The sequence below is a fragment of the Aricia agestis genome, chromosome 5 (assembly GCF_905147365.1).
Source record: "Aricia agestis chromosome 5, ilAriAges1.1, whole genome shotgun sequence".
Lineage (NCBI taxonomy): Eukaryota > Metazoa > Arthropoda > Insecta > Lepidoptera > Lycaenidae > Aricia > Aricia agestis.
This window is the reverse complement of record NC_056410.1, coordinates 3,994,249-4,017,527: the sequence shown is the minus strand read 5'-3', so window position 1 is coordinate 4,017,527 and position 23,279 is coordinate 3,994,249. Positions and strand designations below refer to the sequence as shown.

The window sequence follows — 23,279 nt, the reverse complement described above, 5'->3', positions numbered from 1 at the left end:
GTACATTTTGCCGGGATACAAAGTATCTTATGTCCTTTCCAGGTATGCAAAGAATCTCCTTATCAAATGTCAGCAAAATCGGTTAAGTGGTTTGGGAATTGGGCGTGAAGAGGTAACAGATAGACAGACAGACAGACACACTCGCATTTATAATATTAGTATGGATTAATACAATTCGGTTATCACCCACTTTGAGGAAAATAAGATTGTCTCCTGCTCCTTAGCTATCTTAAAATAACATAGATTTCTGTTTCTCTTACATTTGTTCTGATCAAAATAATTATATGTTACATATCAATCAAAACTATTCTGTGGCTTTTGACGGATTTCTTGCATTATAAGCTGCTATTCCTTAGATCATTTTGCTAGTTGGGCAGATCCTAAAACAGATTTAGCTTGTCCCTCTGACACCCCTGAGATCATATCAATGTTTTTGTACTAAATGAAACAATTAGTACTGACGATTCTAGCGACACAGGAGTCGCAGTCTGCAGCGGTTAGAATGTGTGATAGCCTGTTAAAAACTTCATTTTGACTACTTGTTGATACTAAATCATATTTCATATTAATATTATAAATGCGAAAGTGTGTATGTCAGTTTGTCTGTCTGTCCGTCTGTCTGTCTGTCTGTCTGTCTGTCTGTCTGTTACCTCTTCACGCTCAAACTGCTGTACCGATTTTTCTGAAATTTGCCATGGAGATACTTTGAGTCTCGGGAAAGGACATAGGATACTTTTTATCCCGGAAAATTCTACGGTTCCCGCGCGATAAACCAGTTTTGGCGCAACGGAATGCGGGCATCATCTAGTTACTAAATAATCACATAACGCATTATGTGATCTAGCCTTTAATATATTATGTCACTGTTCCAGGGAGAAGCTAACCCACTCCAACTTCCGGTTCAACGACAACGACACGTTGACGTACTTCGCGGACCGGCAGCTGGTGTTCCTGCCCGACGACAACCACATCGACCTCAACGATACCATCATCGTGCCCAACATTGGCGTGCTGGTAAGATTTTTTTAAACACGGGAAATTTAACAGCGAAAATTTACAAGCTTTATAGCAGGGGTCACCAATTAGTTTCGCTCGGGATCCATTTCGAGAAATGAAATGATCTTCGCGGTCCACATTTTGTAAAAAAATATTTATTTGCAATATCAATGAGAAAAGTAACAATTTTTAATGCTTTTTTGGAGTCAAATTGGTGCAAGCTATACTGACATTAAATCCTGGAGATGTCCATCAGTAAGTCGAGAATGAAATTTATTTTTAATGAAGTTCATCTTCGGAAATGCTTGGTCCGCGCACAATGGGTCGGCGGTCCGGATGCTTACCGCGGTCCGCCATTTTTGGTGACCCCTCCTTTATCCTCCGTTCCCAACTCAGTTGCGCTGAAATTATTTTGTCGCGTGGGAACCGTACATTTTCCTGAATAAAAGGTATCCTATGTCCTTTCCCGGACCTCAAAGTATCTCCATACCAAATTTCATCAAAATCGATTCGGCGGTTTGGGCGTGAAGAGGTAAAAAATAGACAGAGATATTTTTACATTAACTATAATATTACAGATATAAATAGTAAGGCAAAGTAACCCATTATTTCGAGTTATCCTTTTATTGACACATTTTTTTTGTTTGATAAAAATTTTACAAATGTCAGTAGTAGTAAATATGGCTAAGCGTAAGTTTGGAGAACAACAACACAAAATCGTATTACTAATTACTGGCATTCCAAGTATTTAATAATCTAATGAATATAAGCGTGGATTTTTATTGAATCTAAAGCCATAACGTAATACATACAATATAAATTAGGTTGCGATGTTAAAAAGTTGCAGCGTGCAACGCATTGATGTCTTCTGCACTGACGCGGGCGCTACGAATCGCGAAACTTGTAATTTTGCAAAAGGGATTTTTCTCTTGTTTTAAATTGTTTAAAACTTAGTCTCGGAGATAAAAAAGGTATTCTTAGTATATTATGAAGGAGAATTTATATTGGTTACATGGATTTATTTATATCGTAATTTTATATAAAAATATTCAACAATTAATATAAAAGCCGGAAGGACTTGATGGACGTAAGTCACATTTGGAATAAAATATTATATTCCGACAATCGGCTATCATCATTTGAACCGAAAAAGGTCAACTTTAATCTCACACACGAAGGTCAAAGCTACGAGACACTGATGTGATTTGAGGGTCGAGGGCCCAACAACGTAATTTACGTGCAGTGTGACAATGCTTACGTTATTTACGGTAATACGTGCACGGAGGTCGCATTATTATAACGCGAATATAATCACGAGAAAAAACGAATATAATAAGGCGCCTTGACATTAATTATATTTAACGTTATGTGTTAAATTGACCATAAAACGTACTTTACTTATTTTAACGTTATGACTTATGAAATTTTTAACATGTACACGTGCAACTTTTATCAGTTTAAAAATAAGCCTTGTAGTATAGTAAACAGGACATTACAACATTACATTCCATTTTTAATAATAAAAAATGTTAGGTATTGGGATAGTAAAAATTAATTTATTAGTTTTTACTATCGTTCAATAATACTAATTAGTATTATTGAACGCGAAAAAATTCATACGCAACATCCTTGTTTTGGGGTCATAAGATAAAACATCTGTGACGCCTAACAGCTCATACAAGAAGAAATAAAGTTGTGAGCTCTGTGAACCATACTTCGGCATAAATGGGCTGGCTGGATTAATACCACGACGTCACAGAAAACCGGCTCTGTATAGTACTTAGCTAAGTGAGCGTCTTAACTGGAGAGCAGAGAAGGTTGGAATGTCAAAGTCGTTCGATCAGGCGATCCATCTGCTCGTTTCTTGGTTTATATCGAAACAGAGAGCCGGGATATTAAGATAAATCATAAAGTTCGATAGTAGTATGGAACCATTGTTCAATACAATAGTTCTAACACTAGATATATCCAACAATAGCCATGCGAACTATGTTGTGGGAAGTTACACCGAAGAAGTAAAGTTTACCTAAATAATTATCTTGTTGACATACTGTAACATTATTTACTACACTCACTACAGTACTGAGAGAAATGTTAATAAGATGGGAGTATTAGACTAGATGTTATCTGTCTAATAAAAAAATATCACATGTTCTTTTCCGGGAGTCAAAATGTTTTCATACCCATCAAAATCGTTTTAACGGTTTAAGCGTGACAGACAGACAGAAACGCTTTCGCTTTTAAAATATTAGTATGGATGCAAAAATGTGTCTGCCTCCCTCTTCAACAAGATAAAATCCTTTTATTTTAAACCTAAAACGATTGTGCTACGTTACGTGCATATGTTCCAAGAGTTTTGTATACTTAACTCGCGGCACTTCTGGTGCACTTAACTTACAAAAGTTACGTTTCTTCATAGTGCACAATGATGTAATATGTTTGTTTTCCGCAATTGAAGACAAGAGTGGATAAAGTTGGTGCTTAACAATTTGAAAAGGTCGTTTTTTGCATAAATGGAGGCTTTAGGCCGCGTTTCCACTGACGCGGAGCGGAGCAGAGAGGAGCTTAGCGGTGCACGGTGCCCGAATTGACCAATCGTGCTTATCCAGCGGAATGACAGCGAAGCGGAGCGAAGCGGAGCGAAGATTTCGAGCATGCTGATTGGTCAATTCGGAACCGCTAGGCTCCTCTCCGCTCCGCTCCGCGTCAATGGAAACACGGCCTTAGGCTGCCTTTCCACCAGAGCTGAGCGGAGCTGTGTTGCGAGAAATGTGTTTTTGAAAACCAATAGAATCGCTTCAATGACATGACTTTGCCATGACATCGCTCAGCGCGGCGATGCTATTGGTTCTCAGAAACACATTCCTCGCAAGACAGCTCCGCTCAGCTCTGGTAGAAATAAAAAATGTGGATATTAAGTGTGTAACTTGTAAGTGTAAAGTATGTAACTTAATACGTGGGAGAGCCATGCTTCGGCACAAATGGGCCGGCTCGACTGGAGAAATACCACGTTCCCACAGAGAACCGGCGTGAAGCAGCGCTTGCGCTGTGTTTCGCCGAGTGAGTGAGTTTACCGGAGGCCCAATTCCCTACCCTATTCCCTTCCCTACCCTCCCCTATTCCCTTCCCTTCCCATCCCTACCCTCCCCTATTACCCTTCCCTCTTAAAAGGACGGCAACGCACCTGCAGCTCTTCTGATGCTGCGAGTGTCCATGGGCGACGGAAGTTACTTTCCATCAGGTGACCCGTTTGCTCGTTTGTCCCCTTGTTTCATAAAAAAAAAGTCACAAGGTTTGTTCAAAGAATGAGAGGCAAATATGAATGTTCACATGTTATAAAATGCTATTTATTCACTTCATCGACACATGTTTTCAAAGTTCAATTGTAATATTATATTTTTTATAATACAATTTATTAATTTTTGTAACCAGTAATAATCGATAAAATATGCCCAAAATATGAAATGGCATTGACGGTGACTTTTAAATTAAATCAATAATGATTTCCGGGAGACTTGTGGCTACATCATTTAGCAACAAGTTATTGAGACACACAACTTCATCTTAGTTTCAGTTTTATTATCATGCCTAATTTTCGGTATTCGGAATAGGGTAATAGGGGAGGGTAGGGAAGGAAATAGAGGAGGGTAGGGAAGGGAAAGAGGTAGGGGATTCACGCCGGTTTTCTGTGAGCCCGTAGTATTTCTCCGGTCGAGCCGGCCCATTCGTACCGAAGCATGGCTCTCCCACGTTAAACGTCAGTTCGTAGTACCAGCACCTAAATTGTATAATAAACCTTGATCGTAGGATACTCAGGGATACCAACAAAAAATTAATAAAATTATGAATTCTTCCGCATTATCGTCTATTTTTGACTTGATTTAGCTGGGCTGCGGAGGCCCTTGAATTCATGGGACCCTGGGCTTAAGTCCAAATAGCCATATGGTAGATCTGGCCCTGGCTGCAATAGCAGCTTAGGTATAGCCTAAGAGGGAAATTAGGAATCGTGAAGACCAGGAACGCAGTAGCGCAATTCATTAAGCTGCGCGTCCACTGGATCGGAATCGGAGCGTACGGAGCGGACGGATTTGTTGCTTTGTATAATTGATTTCTATGGAACTGCGTACACTGGATCGACATCTGACGTCATCCACAGTGAACGCTTCAATCGAATTCCGAACGTTTCAAGTTCTGACGTTAATAGGCGATGACAGTTGCTTTACAAAAATCTAAGTTGCCGATACTAAATGCGATTGCAGTGGATGCACCCCATTGGCATTTCGTAAATGACGACGCTCCCTCCGCTCCGTATGCTCCGATTCGGACCCAGTGGACGCCCAGCTTTAAGCTACTACACAATGTGACATTTTAGTGGTTGTTTTCCAGCATCAGAACGGTTTACCTATAGTAGTACTATCGAATCATGCAGGTTGATTTTTGAAACTAAAAAATATTTTGTATGACGTACGTGGCAACTTTATGCCGATAGGCGCGAGCGGCAATGACCCGGCCGAATTTTATTTATGATTTGAATAAAAAAAAACTTCACAAATCTTTTGCACTATTAAGATAAAATCATTTTACTATGGGGAAACAGCCATTAAAATGTCACGTAGTATTATTAATGTGGACTTGGACATGGACACTCGTACCATGGGCAGCGGCAATTGCTTACCATTAACAAACTTCTGCCCTTTTCATGATCTACATATAAAAACCAGATGACGCCCGCAATTCGTTATTTGCGTGGAAACCGTACATTTTTTCGGGATAAAAAGTAGCATAATTATGTCCTGAAAGTATGTCCACACCAAATTTCAGTATCTTGAACGTAAAGTTTGAAGAGATAACAGACAAACAGATAGACAGACAGACGGACAGACAGACACACTTTCACATTTAAAATATTGCTATGGACATCCCCAGGGCCTCCTATCCTACCTGTACGACGGGAACTACTTCGTGCGCACGGCCATCAAGCTGCTGATCCGGCAGCAGGGCAGCTCGCTGTTCGTCCGCAAGACGATATACGAGTACCTATGGGACTTTCGGGAACCCGTCGTAGAGTTGTCCGGCCGCCTCGCCCCAGGGATGCTACCCGTCACTAATTTGGGTATCCTGAATGTGGTGAGTTCAACTTTTGTTTTACTCTTTTGTGACGGTTGTCACTTTTATGGCGATGTGTTTAATGTTTATTCTAATATCTCGATCGTGGGAATCGCAGCACAATAGATTTTTAATTGCTATGTGACAGCCGGGTGCCGCTTGGAGATTTATGGGTTAAAAGTTATATATAATTAGAGTCTTCGAGTAAATGAAACCAATGCGTGGAAATATTTCCTCAACGTACCTACCAGTTTTCTGTGTGACAAAAAGTGGGCATTGACGGTACGTCCATTCAACATAATGAACGATTAACACACAAAAAACATACGTTAAAATGCACGTATGTACTACATCCGTTTGGCAGAAAGCCATATTATTTGTGGTTCATTACGTTGGAGAGACTTCTAAGCGGCCGTTACGTCTATCAGCTGTCTAACGAGAAAATACCTACATATAACAAAAAAAATATATATCATGGTCTCATTAGTTATGCGACATGCGTAAAAACTATAATTATTATTATAATTTACTGGTGATAAGTTGAACGTCTGATTGCACGAGGTAGTGATAACCCTGACACCCTGAGGTGGAAGTCGTTGATTGCTGCCGCTTTTATGTGCAAGGGAATTTCAGCCGTGCTCCGGGTGCATAAAATTCAATTTGCAAAAGACTTCTGACTTCTTACGATGGTATTAAAAATAACTTTCTTTGTTTTGACTAGGGTGACCATTTTCGACACGAAATTTTCCGTCGTACCTTGAATGATAGAAAAATTGTTTATGATTTACAGATTTACTTTGATTTTGCTGATGAAGTGACCGTCAAGATTGGGCCGCGGTGGGGCCACAAGAACTTCTTCAGAATAGACAAAGTTAGGGGTGTTCCACAAATGGCGCTATACAATCCTGATGTAAGTAGGATAAACATCAAAATCATCTACAGTGCTCCCAAAGTGATAATGCGCATAGAAATTGTCGTAATTTTTCGGCAACTGCAAGCGCTGTTTTTAAACTACCTTTAACGTTACCATGGTAACGTCCCTGGCCACGTCGCGATGGCTTCCCGGTGAGTGCACTTATTGACGGACCGGTGACAGCGGATAGCCACCGGCTATAATATGATATTTATTTCTATTTCCTTTGAATAAGGTGCAAAATGCAAGTGCATTGTTTGGGGCTCTTACGTTTCATAGATTCGGGTGTGATTACGACAATTAGCGAAGATTTGCATGCGCACTCATGCGCATTATTAATTTGGGACTATTGTACCTGCTTTAAGCCATTACAGTTTAAAGAAATGTCATAATTAAGCCACGTTAATAATTTAGTAAGTTTCTAATTTATCATAATATCAATGTACTAGGTAGTCTTAAGATGGTTGCCTGGAAGAAATCGCTGTTTAGCGATAAGGCCGCCAGAATTGTATCGTCTTTCTCCGCTTTAACTGTTTTATTATGTATTTTGTGAAATGCAATAAAGTATATTATTATTATTTTTAAGTTAAACTTTAAATTCTTGAATAGTACCTAATTATTTGGAATAGCTAGTGGAAATCAAAAATAGATTTAGCTAAATATAATTGCGTCTAGATATCATTAAGGTCGAAAACCTTTATAAATGTTTAGCACTCTACAATCTACATAGCGTCGGTGCATCAAAGGATGACCTAGCCTCATTACTCATTCTTCTTCATTGAACTTCCGTATACCGTCAATAACAAAATTTTGTTTGTGATAACAATTTTATCATTATTTTATACCGCGACGCAATTAAGTAATTTTGTGTTATGAAATTATGTTTTAAGTTGTTTATGTCTGTTAGTTTTAGGTAGGTACTAAATTTCAACTATTCTAACAACTCATCAAACAATATTAAGATAATACCAATGTCTTTTTAGGTGGCTTTTATTCTTGACTTTCATTTTTCATTTCAGTTTGTCAATAGGTATGATGTGTTTCGTGTTACAGTTTTGACTTTACCTCCATTCTCTACTATTTCCTACTTACTATACAGGGTGTAACAAAACTAAGTGATAATACTTCAGGGAGTGTAGGTATGGGTTCCCTGTATAAAGTTCGCTGTGAAAGTAGCAGCGCTGATAGAGTAACTTTGTTTTTTTTACTTTTGTATGGAAAAATTTATGACTATGGGGCGCTTGCCCAATGCCCATGCAAATAACAACAAAAAATTAGCTCTTTCAGCGCTGCTACTTTCACAATAAACTCTGTATAAGGGACACATACACACCCTAAAGTGTTATCACTTAGTTTTGTTACGCCCTGTATGCTTATAATACTTACTACTTAGTCTTAGTTTCGTTACATCCTGTAAACTTACAATACTATTTCCGCAGGTGTGTCCGGACCGGCTAACGGGCTCCACAGAGGGTGTCATGTACCCGCAGTACCTCACTAAGCTGGACGTCCTCCTCTACCTGAGAAAGAGCGTCTGCAAAATCATGCCGCTCTACTTCGTAGGTAAAGACATTCATTTCATTTTTGTACAGGTTAAAGGTCGGTACATACTTATATTTTTCCTTTTAAACAACATACATGAATTTAAAATTACGATTTCACATCGCATATAATGAACGCCACATGATAATAATAATCGTATCAATACGCATTACATTGGTTTGTCGCTACGTTTGTCGCCAGTTAGTGTTCATTTCCTCACCTATTCGGTTTGATCCGGCGAGTACAAAAGGAAAGATAATGATTGTACCTGTGTAAATTCCATTACAGCATCTAATCTAGTTCGATATTATACGGGTCTATACAGTGTGTAACAAAAATAAGTGATAATACTTTAGGGTGTGTACGTGTTCCTTGTAGAGAGTTCACTGTGAAAGTAGCAGCGCTGAAAGACCAAATTTTTTTTTCACTTTTGTATGGCCAAGGGCCCGAGCGTCACGAATTTCCCCACACAAAAGTGAAAAAAAAATTGGTCTTTCAGCGCTGCTAATTTCACAGTGAACTCTCTACAAGGAACACGTACACACCCTAAAGTATTATCACTTATTTTTGTTACATCCTGTATAGGTTCGTATACAGTAGGTACGATTCGTAATGATAGTCTTGGAATTGGGAAACGTAGACTATAGAGTATGCACCTGTATAGCCTTTCACAGTGAACTCTATAATAAAAAGTAAACACTCTTAAGAGTGTGTATGTGTCCCTTATATTATAAAGTTCACTGTGAAAGTAACAGCGCTGAAAGATCAAATTTTTTGTGTGGTGAAACACAAAGGTGAAAAAAAATACTCTTTCAGAGCTGCTACTTTTACAGTGAACTCTATAATATAAGGAACACTTACACACCCTATAGTAATAATCACTTTTTGTTTAACTCTGTATATAACTTTCGTACTTCGTAGTCGAGATACAGTTTTTAACTTGTAGAACTTCCTGACATTTCCAGAGGAGGCGGTGATGGAGGGAGTGCCGGTGTACCGGTACAACCTGACGGAGAACGTGTTCGACCGCATCACCAACGGCACGGACTGCTACGCCGGCGCGCCCGCACACCCCTTCCCCGACGGCATCAGTGATGCCTCCAAGTGCTACTACAGTAAGTACACCTTTACTACGTATGCCAGCCTTACCCAAAGTGGGCGATAAGGCCCCCTTGTGGGCGCTGAAGGTCTGAAGGGTGTGTGCGACACAGAAAAAAAGGGGGCGTTGTGTAGAGGCTTGGAGGGGTAATTTAAATCATCTAAATGCATTTTAAATTGAAACAATGGCTAAATTATAATTTGCTCTTATAGTAGATAAAATAAGTTTGGGAACCTGTGACGTCTGCGATAGGAAATAAGTTTAAACTATTATAATATTATTATTATGGTTATAGACCGAGTACGTTTTAAGATCGCTCGGTGATACTTGAAAGGCAGTAAGGCGTACGTGTTGATAACAATTACTAAATCTAACAACAGAAATGCTCATCATCATAAAACGACGACGACTACTACTAGTGTACTACAATAATATAATAATATAAGGTCTACCTTAACCTTAAGAGGGCGACTATCCCCAAAAATCAAACATCGTCCTTCTCTCTTCACACTCACGCCCGTCTTTCATATGCCAGTTGAAAAAGAACGACGCGGATTCATCGCCAAATTAGTTTTTTCTCAATAACTCGATAAATTTAAAAAAATTTAAAAATCTGCTAGGTCGATCTCTCAATGATAGAATTTTATACAATGTGTTAAAATATTAACTTAGTTCAATGCACGGTTATGGCAATAAATGAAAAATTCGTGAAAATTAGATGCATCTTTGTGATTTTTTCTATCGAGAAAATTTTAAGATATCGTGATTTTGCTCAGATCGAATTCTCGGAAATATATTGTAGTATCTAATTTTAGAAAATGAAACAATTTGGGCTTATTTTTAAGTATAAAAATGAATTACAAAATCGTCAATTTAGGGTTAGTCGCCCCCTTAAGAACTTGCATTTAATAAACCTGCTCAAACCTGCCAAACACTTTATTATTGTAGCGCCAATACTCGCTAGTATAAATACCACATTTTTGTTATTTCTCTGTTTACAGATTTCCCATTGGTGGCTTCATACCCTCACTTCTACACTGGATCCCCGCCGAAGGACACATACGTGACGGGGCTCAAGCCCGATAGAAGCAAACACAGCTCATACGTCTATGTGGAACCGGTAAGACTTGACACGCAACTTTGTCGAAAATCTTCATTTTGTAAGAACATTTTGGAACTGGCCTAGTTGCTTGTCAATCCCCTACTTTATTGAAAATATTATTCTACATTAAGAATTTTTTTTTAATTCTTATTCTTTATTACCTCTGACTTCCTTTGATTCTCTCGATCGATATACGTTTTCGCAACACATTATATATAACATTTCCCAGAAAACCGGTGTACCCTTCGAGTCGGTGGCGCGGATGCAGTGCAACCTGTACATCAATGACATGTCCAGCTACGGCGACGAGGAGCTCAACAAGTTCTCCAAGCTAGTGCTGCCGCTCAGCTGGATAGAATATGTAAGTAGAAAGAGATAAAGGACCATGAAGAATGAAAAAGCAGTTTTAACCGGCCGAAAAGAAAGCATACTTACTTACTTATTTTTTATAAGGTTTTTTTAACACAAATTTGTCTATTCAACGTTCTTAATTGGTTAATGGATTTAAGACTAGAAAAAGACCATACAATTTTTAAATTAAGATTTACCGCAGAATACAGATTTGTTTTTGTCTAACTATATCTCTATATCGAAATGTGATATTATATTGTTATTTGTAGATAGCCAATAATAATAAACTTTTTCGAAGGTCAATATATATTCGGTTCGGACGGATAACTGGTTAATGGAGCTTTCGTTAACTTTATATTTTTATTAATCAACATTCTTTCCTTTTCAGAAACAAGAGGGCCTGCCAAATCATTTTGTATACTCGATATATTTCATGGTGGTCATACTGCCGCCGCTAGCGAAGGTCGTGTGCAGCCTTACACTAATAGTGACATCTTTACTGATCCTCAACAAAATATTCAAGAAGACAATCATACGTTCGATGTTTAAAAAAAGAAAAGTGGAAGATTTGGAAAATAATACAATTAGAGTATACGAGAAGGAAATGTTTTTACAGGACTCAAAATAATAGTAGAGCATACACATTAGCGAAATGGTACGTTTTTCATAGGTCGGTACTAGTATACTGTAAGCACTCTAATTTAAGCCCAAACGAAGATATTTTAAGGGTGGTTTTACGTCATTCTTGATTATAATTTGTGTTCGTTACTGAATATTGTTACCTCGGCTCTACTCTCTACTCTGAATATGTAGAGCCCTCTTTAGATAGTAATAAATTATAATAATTGTATAGCTACGAGTTGCCAAATACGCTGTTTCGGTGAACATTAGTTTAGTAGGCCAAGAGTATAATTTTAGATACTAAAGGCTCCGGTTGGCAGCTGGCGACATGCAGTTGCGACAGACGACGTGTCGTCGCGATACTACTAGTTTCTATGTATTTCTATGAAATGTGTCGCTAACTTCGTGTCGCTAGCTGCGGAGGGTACTGCTGCCGCTTCACATAGCCGGCTTCCAACTTGTAGACCGTACCTTTAGGGCGCATTCAGACGTGCGCGTGTTCTGCTTGTGTTCTACTATAGCGTATGGGAAAACACGCGCGCAGCCTGCGCGCGGGGTCTGTGCGGGTTCAGCGCGTGCCGCGCGTATTTTCCCATATGCTTTAGTAGAATACGCGTAGAACACGCGCACGTCTGAACGCACTCTAATTCTTAAGAATATTGATAACGATAGCTGTACCTCGCTTAGTAACCCTTTCTTGATCTTCTTTGATTTTTTGGACAGTAGTTATCTGTTCAATAGCGTTGTTGATTGATTAACTTTTTGAAGCAAGCTAATCAAATGCGCTATGGAATATATTATACAAAACTCCTCTATTGAAGTTTTAAAAATCTCATTTATTGGGTATTAATCATCTATTACTCAAGTCGTACTGAAAAATTATTTTTTAAGCTATCCCGTGGATGTGCAGTATGAGCCATAGAATAACTGATGTAAAAGACCTCAAATGTAATCATTTCTAGATATAACTAATCTACTTATACCTACCTTCATAAAATAATATTAAGTATATTATGTTAAACAAGACGAATAAGTGAAAACAATTAATTATTTACAATAATATATCTAAGCTACCTTAATGATTAAATAACTAAGGTGTAGTGTAGATACCTAATCAAAATCACTAGGCACAATTCCATAATATTATGTAGTTTTATGCCTCAATTCGTTGTTTTTGAACTGTAGTTATTGATCTTTGTAATCACAAAGTATCCTTGGTGGTTTACTAGGCTGTGAAGAAGCATTTTGCATGTACTTGATGCCTTGCCAGTGTCAACATGATTTCCGTTCTGGATGGATATATTATACACAAATAATCTGAGTGGCCAGTTTTATTAATACTAAAGGTGCCGTTCCGACCAATTCGCGCCTGCATCAGGCTCTGGTCGGCTGGCTGCCTGACAGTCATTGACCGTCTTTACAAAATCTACAAAATCGTCAGGGGAACAGCGGGGCTAAAATGGTCACATTTAGCAATTCCTCTCAATCAATTCAGCAAATGAATTGTCAAAACTGTCAAACTGACAAATGACAAATCAGTACAAAAATACAGAAATGAATTGCAAGCAGAGTTGCGTTTTGCGATTTTAGAAATATGAATCATATAATGATTCTTCAAAGCGACCATTTTAGCCCCGCTGCTGTGAGTCTGTAGTCTTTTCCGTAACTGTCAGGCGACGGCGCGGCCTGCCGTGCCGCGCTGGCGACCTGTTAATGTGTGGAGCCCTTTAGTTCGTAAGTAGCATTTTATTTTAATTTTTGTCGGTCGCGGTCGCTTGGGGCAAACATCGGAAAGCCGCCTTTATAAATTAAAATCAAAGACATTTACTCACTGTGCATGAGTTAAACTCCGATAGCCGATATTACACTACACCTAATCAGAGTCTAGTTATGGAAGGCGTGGGCCCCTTGCGGGATATTTTGGGGAACCTTACCTACTCCCTAAATTAGGGTGATTCCTTAATTCTGTAGGTATGACATAATACCAGTTTTATGTAGTGGCGAATTAATTTAGGAGAATTCAATTTCCGTTTTTAATTACACACTTACTTATAACAAATATGATTGAATCGAATTGGCACAGAATATTGCATCCCAAACATAATCAATCATTATCTACATAAGTACCATAAAGTTAGTATACCTAGCGGAATAGAGCAACAATCTCGAGCTGTTAACTTTATGATAAGTACCAAGAAAACGATAAAAATCAATTTTATTATTTTATTGGTTTCTAAATATAGATGTTATTGCGATATAATATAAAATGGCTCCGTATAAAAGCAGTAGAGTAACTCAGCCGTGTCATTGAAATCATACTTGCCCACATCAGACGCGCTCGACATGAATACAAGAAATGATACAATGCTGCATTAACGTTTTACTTTTTCAAGTTATGTGAAATAGTGCGCCTATGGCTAGGATAAATTTGATATACTGCATAATATTTATATTGTGGTTGCGTTGTGCAATAAATTACCAGTGGAAAAAAATTGATTTGCTCACATTTGTAGCCTTCATATTCATGTATCGATTTAGCAAAAGTGACGGTCAGAGCATCAAAATTTGAGAGGTAGATGAATATTATGAGCGGATTTGCATCAGAATATTTTTTATAGGTACTTAATGTAAATATGATACCTGGCTAAATATAACTAGCTGTGCTGTAGTCATTACTTTACTTATAATATAGGTATCTACTTTTTGGAAAAGGGTTAATTATTATTTTTATGTGTTAAGTACCTATCTAACTATATTAATTTTATTTAATAGGTAGGTACCAATTACCATTAATCAGTTCCCTACCTCTCTATTTTTTAGAACTCTCACCTACTTATAATAAATGTGATTTGCGAAAAACCTTACGCTCGTGTAGAATTAAGCACCTAAATAGGTTAAGTTTTGTAAAAAATATCCCTACCCCCATGTAAGCGTAAGATTTTTTGCAAAAAATTAAATGAGACCAAAAAATCTAAGTGATTATACCTAGACACTAAAAAAATATTCCTAAAATGTAATATTTGCTCATTGAATGGCTTTAAGGATAATATATTTTGTAGTAAAACTAAGTTTTTTCTGTTATTTCAACTGACCTATTTTATTCCGCCGTCCTTGGCCATAGCTTATTCCCTTTTTTTGACCTTAACTGGAAGACTCATTTCGGGGCCCAGCTTCGGAAAGCTGGGTCCTTTCTTATTTAACCTAACCTATCTTAAATTATTATGTTTAAAACGATAATAATCAATATACCTAAGTACCTTAGAAACCTACCTACCTACCGGTATAAATAGTCAGTACTCAAGATGCATCTCGGTCTCAACTCTCAAGACACGGTTCAGGCTCTGTAATTAGTTGGCTAGTGGCTGTCAAAATTTGGACCAATCACAGAGCGGAACCGCGACTTGAGACCGGGTCGCATCTTAAGTACTGACTATTTATACCGGCGCGCGGCGTTAGTGTCTGGTATATCTTTAATATATATATTTCTTGTGTGCGTGTGTATGTGACTGAACTCCTCCTAAACGACTGGACCAATTTTGATGAAATTTTTTGTGTGTGTTCGTGGAGATTCGAGAATGGTTTAGATTTACAGTTTGGTCTACTGGAAAATGTTTTTTCAATTAATTTCTTATTTATAAGGAGTTGTTGATTTTGGAATGTTTTACATTAGATCCGGCGGACGGCGCTATCATCGCATTCAATATTATTCTATTTCAATTTTAGTTTGTCCTGACAGATGGTGCTACGATTAATTTGAAAAAAAATTTGTTATTCAATTCATGTGCTGATTAAAATATTAAATAAGTAACACATAGGCTACAATTTTAACCGACTTTCAAAATGGGGGAGGTGTTATGTTCGTTTTCTTATATTCAACGATTACTCCGCCGTTTGTTAACCGATTTTCAAAATTTTTCTTTTGGTATATAGGGTATCATCCTAATTTGGTATTATATTCAGAAAAGTGGTGATCTGATGAAGGATCCATAAGTAATCGAGGGAACTCCTCAAAACTTATAGGGAAACATATGGTGACTTCGGTTTCGTGAGAAGTATTCTAAGCATATGCTACCAACAAGTAAGATTTTGCACCGAGATATACCTGGTATAAGGTGCATTGGGGTAACTTCGGAAGAAAAAAAAAATGGGGATATTCCGAAAATGGCAAATAATTACCAAACAGAAAGTAATTTTGAGCTCTGGCTACATTAACCGAGACGCCAATTTAATCACCTCCCCCACTTCCTTTCCCTCGAGCCGTCAGCCGGCAGTGTATGTGCGCTAAGTTCATTTTTTCGCGCCAAGTGCAATTTTATGATTTTTTTGGGCTTTTCGAAATTATCGAAATTACCCCGTATTGTTTTACACAGAAATTAGGTAAGTTACGTAATATTTTGTTTGTTTTAAAGAAGCTTTGACGTTTTTTGCTTTCCTAAGAATAGGTTATGTTGCTCTAGCTATGATTTTTAATAAACATTCGAAATAACCCCAGTGGGGTAAATTTGTTAACGAAATTTCCCCAAAAATTTTTTCATAGTCTTTTGCAGGGGTGCGCAACATAATATAATATTCCGATTTGATGGTCCTAAAATAAGGATTGTTCTATTTGTAGGACAAGGTTACTCTTGAATTATATAACTATAATAACCTATCATTATACAAAAAAACAGCTTATTAGGGTACCGTTTTAGTCGTTTTAGTTCACTAATCAACAAAACTTAATTGACTACGGAACCCTAAAACGCACCCCTAACCAGCTGATTTTCTGTATATTAATAGGTTAATAGTTCTATCTCTGTTAGCTACCACTTTCGTTGGCTTTTTTATTGTTCTTATTCTATTTATTTCTTTGCTCCAAATGTTGAGGACATCTGCATCCCCGATGGGGTAATTTCGAAAATTTTTCGGTACAAAACTTAGTTTGGTGTCTTTTATGGCTTGTATGCACAATGTTTTTGTATGGGGTAAAATAGAATAAAAATAAATATGTGCCTTAAATGTATTTCTACATTAGGTCGTGTTTCGGCTGTTATTCGAAATTACCCCTTGAGTATTCGAAATTACCCATGAAAAGTAGAAATGGGGTTATATTTTAAAGGGGTAGTTATATCAGAATCCGTAAATACTTTTGAACTAAAAAATATACAATTCACATGGAAATATGTTTATTATAACTAAAATGTTACAGTTATAGGTAACAATATATACAAATTCGTCTTCTAAACTTGAAACAATGACACAATATACTCACTCTTCCAAAAACTTTACGAGATTGCCCCAATGCACCTTACCGTGGTTCGGAAGGTGCTGAGAGAATTCCTGATTCTTTATAGATACAAGTTTGGGAGTTTCGGCGTTGTTTTAAGAACAGAAAGCATATGCTACTATGCAAATTACATTCTTCATCATCATCATCATCATCATCACTACCATATTATACCATTTCATAGTCTTTTAGATCGAGACTCGAGTTTGTCAAGCGATAATTAAAAAAAATCTATATCTACCTAATATTATAAACCTGAAGAGTATGTTTGCTTGAACGCGTCAATCTCAGAAACTACAGGTCCGATTTAAAAACTTATCTCAGTGTTAGATAGATCATTTATCGAGTAAGACTCATCATTTATCGAGAAGGTTATATTATATTATTACTCTAAGACTAATACGACAGAAGAAACTCAGGAAAATGTGGGAAAAACGGGGGAAATATTTTTTATGGGAAAATGTACCTACGGATTCTGTAAAATTTCTAATTTACGCGGGCGAAGCCGCGCGGGACATCTAGTAGTATTATAAAATTTCACTTGAGGGACATGTAGGTATTCAGACATACGATTCTCGTGAGTCGCGATACGCATGAACATTGACAATGAACATGACGCATACCTAAGTATCGTTTTGCATGATTCCAAACATGAGACTGAATCGAAAACTAAGAATATTATTATTTTAAAATATAAAACTCAAAAACCACCGAACCAACTTTGATGAAACTTGCAGCCAAAGCTTGCAGTATTCCCTAAGTTGAACAATATAGTCTGTCAATAAAGTGAAGACGCGCGCGAAAATTTTCTAAACGTAATTACGTGCGTAGTACTTCGATCACAGTTTCCAGGAAATGCTATTGTATTCTATTGTTGTCGCGATCACCGGTGCTCTTATGGGGCTTGAAGAATTACAAAGTGTTTTTTTTCTTTGTATTTTCACAGAGAACGCTTATTACTATTAATTTTTATCTCGAATTAATAAAGTTCACACACCTATTTTTTATTTAATTTTAAAATTTTCGCGCGCGTCGTTACTCGTTAGTCGTTACTTTCTTGATAGACTATACCGAGTACAACAAAAAAAAACTATCGGACTTGTAGTTCCGGAGATATTGCGAACACAAACATAAAAACTAATATACAGATAAATTTTAAGTTCGATATACAAGTTGCTATCAGAGTAGACAGAATGATGGTAGTTATGTCTATTGTGATATTATCGTCTCAAAAGTTGCGTAATGACTCTATATTGTCTAGAAACAAATATAAGTTCGATTCCTAAACTATACCCCGGGTAAGACCGCCAATTTGCGCTCTTCCTAAAAATTGTTTCTCTTTCGCATTTTGTATTTTTTTTATCCTACTAATATTATAAAGGCGAAAGTTTGTTTGGATGTGTGGATGTCTGGATGTTTGTTACTCTTTCACGCAAAAACTACTGAACGGATTTTAATGATACTTTACAATAATATAGCTTATACATCAGAATAACACATAGGCTACAATTTTAACCGACTTTCAAAATGGGGGAGGTGTTATGTTCGTTTTCTTATGTTCAACGATTACTCGGCCGTTTGTTAACCGATTTTCAAAATTTTTCTTTTGGTATATAGGGTATCATCCCAATTTGGTATGATATTCACAAAAATGGTGATCTGATGAAGGATCCATAAGCAATCGAGGGAACTCCTCAAAATTTATAGGGAAACATGTGGTGACTTGGGTTTCGTGAGAAGTATTCTAAGCATATGCTACCAACAAGTAAGATTTTGCACCGAGGTCTACCTGGTATACCGTGGTTCGGAAGGTGCTGAGAGAACTCCTGATTCTTTATAGATACAAGTTTGGGAGTTCGGCGTTGTTTTAAGAACGGAAAGCATATGCTACTGTACAAATTACATTCATCATCATCATCATCATCACTACCATATTATACCATGAATCGTCCCATGGTTATGACTTATGAGCCTATAATGACCCTGTTATTGGTACTTTTCATAGTCTTTTAGATCGAGACTCGAGTTTTTCAAGCGATAATTAAAAAAAATTTATACCTACCTCATATTATAAACTTGAAGAGTATGTTTGCTTAAGCGCGTTAATCTCAGGAACTACAGGTCCGATTTAAAAACTTATTTCAGTGTTAGATAGCTCATTTATCGAGTAAGACTGTAAGTAAGAGTATAAGTACTAGAAGTATCGAGTAAGGCTATATATTATCACGCTAAGACTAATACGACCGAAGAAACGCAGGAAAATGTGGGAAAAACGGGGGAAATATTAAAAACTACGAACTACTGGAGCAATTTTTATGGCATTATTAAGCACAGATATAGAGTAGACCAAGTGAAGGGAGTTGGGACATAAGCAATTTTTTATGGGAAAATGTACGGTTTCTGTAAAATTCCTAACGCGGGCGAAGCCGCGCAGGACATCTAGTGTGCAAATAAAGAGTTCATTATTATTATTATACCCCGTGCCGACACTTCTTCATACAAAGTTACGTAAGTACTGCGTTGTGACTTTAAAATAATTAATGTTTTTTTTTTTTGGCATTTCATACGTGATTATTTTGAGATTATTATAATGCTCCATTATTTAGTGCGTAAACATGTCGGTTTAAAACTTCTAACTGCGTGAAGAAATTTATTGATTAAATATCATGTTTGGAAAGAGTGGCAAAAAAGGAAACTATCGTTTATTTGTTTACTATTCGCAATAACTGCGAAGGACAAAAAGGCTCTACAAGATATTTGCTTATTATTTTCGAATGCACAGTGGTAACTAAAGCATATTACTAAGATTTTTGCTTCTTGAAGATGTTGTTCTTGACGGAAAAATTTAGACTTTAGAACTGATGATTATATGAAAACGATGCTAAAAATTGTGCTATAGGTACTAGAACATTGTTTCCCGCCATATTTTACTCGGCACTGGCGTCTGGCCATGGTTTTATAGCCGAAGAGCCATAATAAGAAAAAAAATAAAGAAGGAGGAATATTGTTTTTTTTTTTTTTTTTTTTTTTTTTTTTTTTTTTTTTTTTTTTTTTTTCTATCCACCTTGTTTAATTTTTGAACCAAGCGCGGGAAACTTCGGAGTAGGCGGGAGTGTTTTCTCGGAAAAATTTTTGCAAAATTATTAAAAATAGGATAAGGAGGGTTAAAGTTGTAAATTATTAAGTATTTTTATTATTTATTACTTGTATAAATAAATTTAGTGTAGTTAGCTGTATATAATTGGTAAGTTTTTTTTCTTGTATATATTAGTAGGTCCTGTTGTATAAATTGTAAAAAATAAACTATTTTGGGTGGTTCAATGAATGAGCCGCCCGACCCTACGTCGGGGCCGGGCCCGGGGCCCGGTCCTGATGTAGGCCTGAATGTAACTATTACGACGGATATGGACTATGAACATGATATGAGTGGGAGCCGCAAACGGCCGAAAACAACTTTCAAACAAGACTTTTTAACAGATAATATAGTATCGAATACGCCAACAAAACCATCAGAATCTATTGATTCACAAATTATTAAACCTCGTATGTACACTACTACTGATAGTTACCCATATGTTGTACACGTTCAAAGGATAACATCATCTTTACAGGATGGTACCACTCTGCACCCCCTTATTTTAGGCAAATTTTTTAAAACGAATAATGTAAGTAATATAGTACCAGGTAGTATTAAGAAAATAGGTAGGAACCGATGTACAGTAGCTTTTAAGTCATACATAGATGCCAATAATTTTGTTACTAATAAAAATTTAGAGTCTTTTAAGTTAAAGGCATTTATTCCTAATTTTAATGTAACCAGAATGGGTGTAGTTAAAAATATCCCAACAGAATGGACTGATACTGAAATATTAGAAAATTTAGAAACACCAGTAGGTTTTGGCAAAGTATTAAAAATTAGGAGGATTAATTATAAGGTCAAAGTAGAAAACATTGTCGAATGGAAACCTTCTCGTTCTGTGGTTGTTACTTTTGATGGACAAATCTTGCCTCCTAAAGTTTATATTTGCTACAATTCATTACCTGTAGATTTGTATATATATCCGACTATTCAGTGCTACAATTGTTGTAGATTTGGCCATACAAAGACAATTTGTCGTTCAACGCCACGATGTTTCAAATGTGGTCAAGAGCATTCAGCAGATTCATGCATGAGTGAATCAGAAAATTGTATAAATTGTTTAGGTAATCATTATGCTACGAATAAAAACTGTCCCGAGTTTTCTAGACAGAAAGCAATAAAAACTTGTATGGCTGAAAAAAATATATCTTATGGTGAGGCTAATAAATTGCAGCCTCCTATTCTAACCGGCAGAAGGTCTTATGGTGATGTTTTGACATCCAATGGACAATTTTCTGATTCTTTTATGACATCTCAAGATAATAATGTTCGATCTTATAAAAAAACTTTTTATTCAAAGCGTACTCCACAAATTCCAACTGGTAAGGGGTATGACAAAAATTTTCATAACAGTATTATCAGAGAATATCAAATTCCATCATCTAAAAACGGCTGTGCATATGTTGACTCTGAAACAAAAAAGGAATTATCAGACAAAAAGATTGACACAAACACAATTTTAAACGTATTATCTGCTCTTGTTAGTGCTTTGCAACAAAATAATACACTTAAACCGTCCAACGTTGCTTCTTTAAACAATTTGATTAACTCTTTTGATAACAACATCAACAATGGATTCCAACATAATGCAATGGAATTGTAGAAGTATACTTACTAAAAAAACTGATTTGATTTACTTAATAAATAAATATAACCCAATAGTTATTGCCCTTTCTGAAACTTGGTTACGACCATATTTTGCGTTTCGTATTCCAGGTTATTATTGTGTACGAGATGACAGACCTGACGGATATGGTGGGGCTGCCATGTTGATAAAAAATACCATACCTTTTAAAGTATTGACATTGCCACATGTAAATAGTACTAATTTCAATAGAGTCGGTGTACAGTTACTAAATCCTAATATGTATATTTTCTCATTGTATATAGCACAAAATTCTTCTTCCACATTTTTAGATGTAAATAATTTGCTTAATTCTTTTTCTGGCCCAAAGTTAGTAATGGGCGACTTTAATGCTCATCATCAGTGTTGGGGAAGCGATGTGTCCAATAGGGATGGTGAGGATTTATTAGATATCATAGATAAATTTAATTTATGTGTACTTAATACGGGGGATCCCACACGGGTCGTGAACATTAATGAAAACAAAAGTGCAGTTGATGTTTCCATATGTTCTCCTTCATTAGCACCGAATATATCTTGGCAAACTTTGTCTTCTTCATATGGTAGTGATCACTACCCTATTTGTTTATCTTTGGCTTATAAAAGTAATAGTATAAATAATAAAAGAATAAGAAATAGATTTAAATTGGATAAGGTTGATTGGAGTAATTTTAAAAATGAAATAGATTGTGAAGTTAAGAATCTTCCTGAAATTCGAGTAGGAAACGAAGTAACTGCTTCTGAATTGCTAGCTAAGACAATTATTGAAGTTGCTGATAAGCATTTCCCTACAAAAAAAGCAATGGGAACCAAAGTTCCATTCCCTCCGTGGTGGGACTCCGAATGTTCGGAAGCAGTTAAAGAAAGAAAAATCATTGAGAAGGAATATGCTAATAATATGTCTAATGAAAATTTTGATAAATTAACACAAATTAATAAAGCCACTCGAATTTTTTTAAAACAAAAGAAGCAACAGGGTTGGAAAAATTTCTGTTCATCTCTATCCCCATCCACATGTCCATCAGAAGTGTGGAAAAGTATAAAACGATTTCGATCTGTATTCAAAGAACAGACCATGGTACTTCCTAAAGACTTTTTAAGTAATTACATTAATCTATTAGCTCCATCTTCAGTAGCAGAATATTTTCCGATCCCTTCTCCATCCTGTTTCATAAGAGAACATTCGTATTCTGCATTAGATTCTCCATTTACAATGGTTGAGCTCAAAGGTGTTTTATCAAGTGTAAATGATTCTACTCCAGGCATGGATGGTATTCCGTATTCTTTTTTGGCTAACTTAGGGGATAAAGCATTAGGGTACTACTTAAATCTTATTAATACGGTCATGATTTCTGGAAACATTCCTGGCTCTTGGAAATCTCAGGAAGTAATTCCAATATTAAAACCTAATAAACCCGCAGACAAAATTACTTCATATAGACCAATAGCACTATCATCAGTTTTAATTAAAGTTGCTGAAAACCTAATTAAAAATAGATTAGAATGGTTCCTTGAGCATC

General features: G+C 36.5%; 1 protein-coding gene and 1 long non-coding RNA gene across 2 annotated transcripts in view; one reads left to right on the top strand and one right to left on the bottom strand.

Moving 5' to 3' along the window:
- LOC121726746 (scavenger receptor class B member 1-like) overlaps positions 1-12,106 on the top strand; it is a 37,749-nt gene extending 25,643 nt beyond the window's left edge. The window contains exons 5-12 of the mRNA XM_042114221.1: positions 873-1,014; positions 5,923-6,123; positions 6,893-7,012; positions 8,455-8,578; positions 9,523-9,672; positions 10,658-10,776; positions 10,988-11,119; positions 11,498-12,106. Of these exons, the coding sequence (XP_041970155.1) occupies positions 873-1,014; positions 5,923-6,123; positions 6,893-7,012; positions 8,455-8,578; positions 9,523-9,672; positions 10,658-10,776; positions 10,988-11,119; positions 11,498-11,737 (1,228 nt within the window). The 3' untranslated portion in view covers positions 11,738-12,106. The remainder of the gene's footprint in view (positions 1-872; positions 1,015-5,922; positions 6,124-6,892; positions 7,013-8,454; positions 8,579-9,522; positions 9,673-10,657; positions 10,777-10,987; positions 11,120-11,497) is intronic.
- A 9,297-nt stretch (positions 12,107-21,403) lies between these two features.
- Positions 21,404-21,930, bottom strand: LOC121726966. Its single transcript, XR_006035601.1, has 2 exons — positions 21,751-21,930; positions 21,404-21,544 (listed from the first exon to the last, which is right to left on the bottom strand). It is a non-coding gene; the product is annotated as an uncharacterized LOC121726966 (long non-coding RNA).
- Between the last annotated feature and the right edge of the window lie 1,349 nt (positions 21,931-23,279).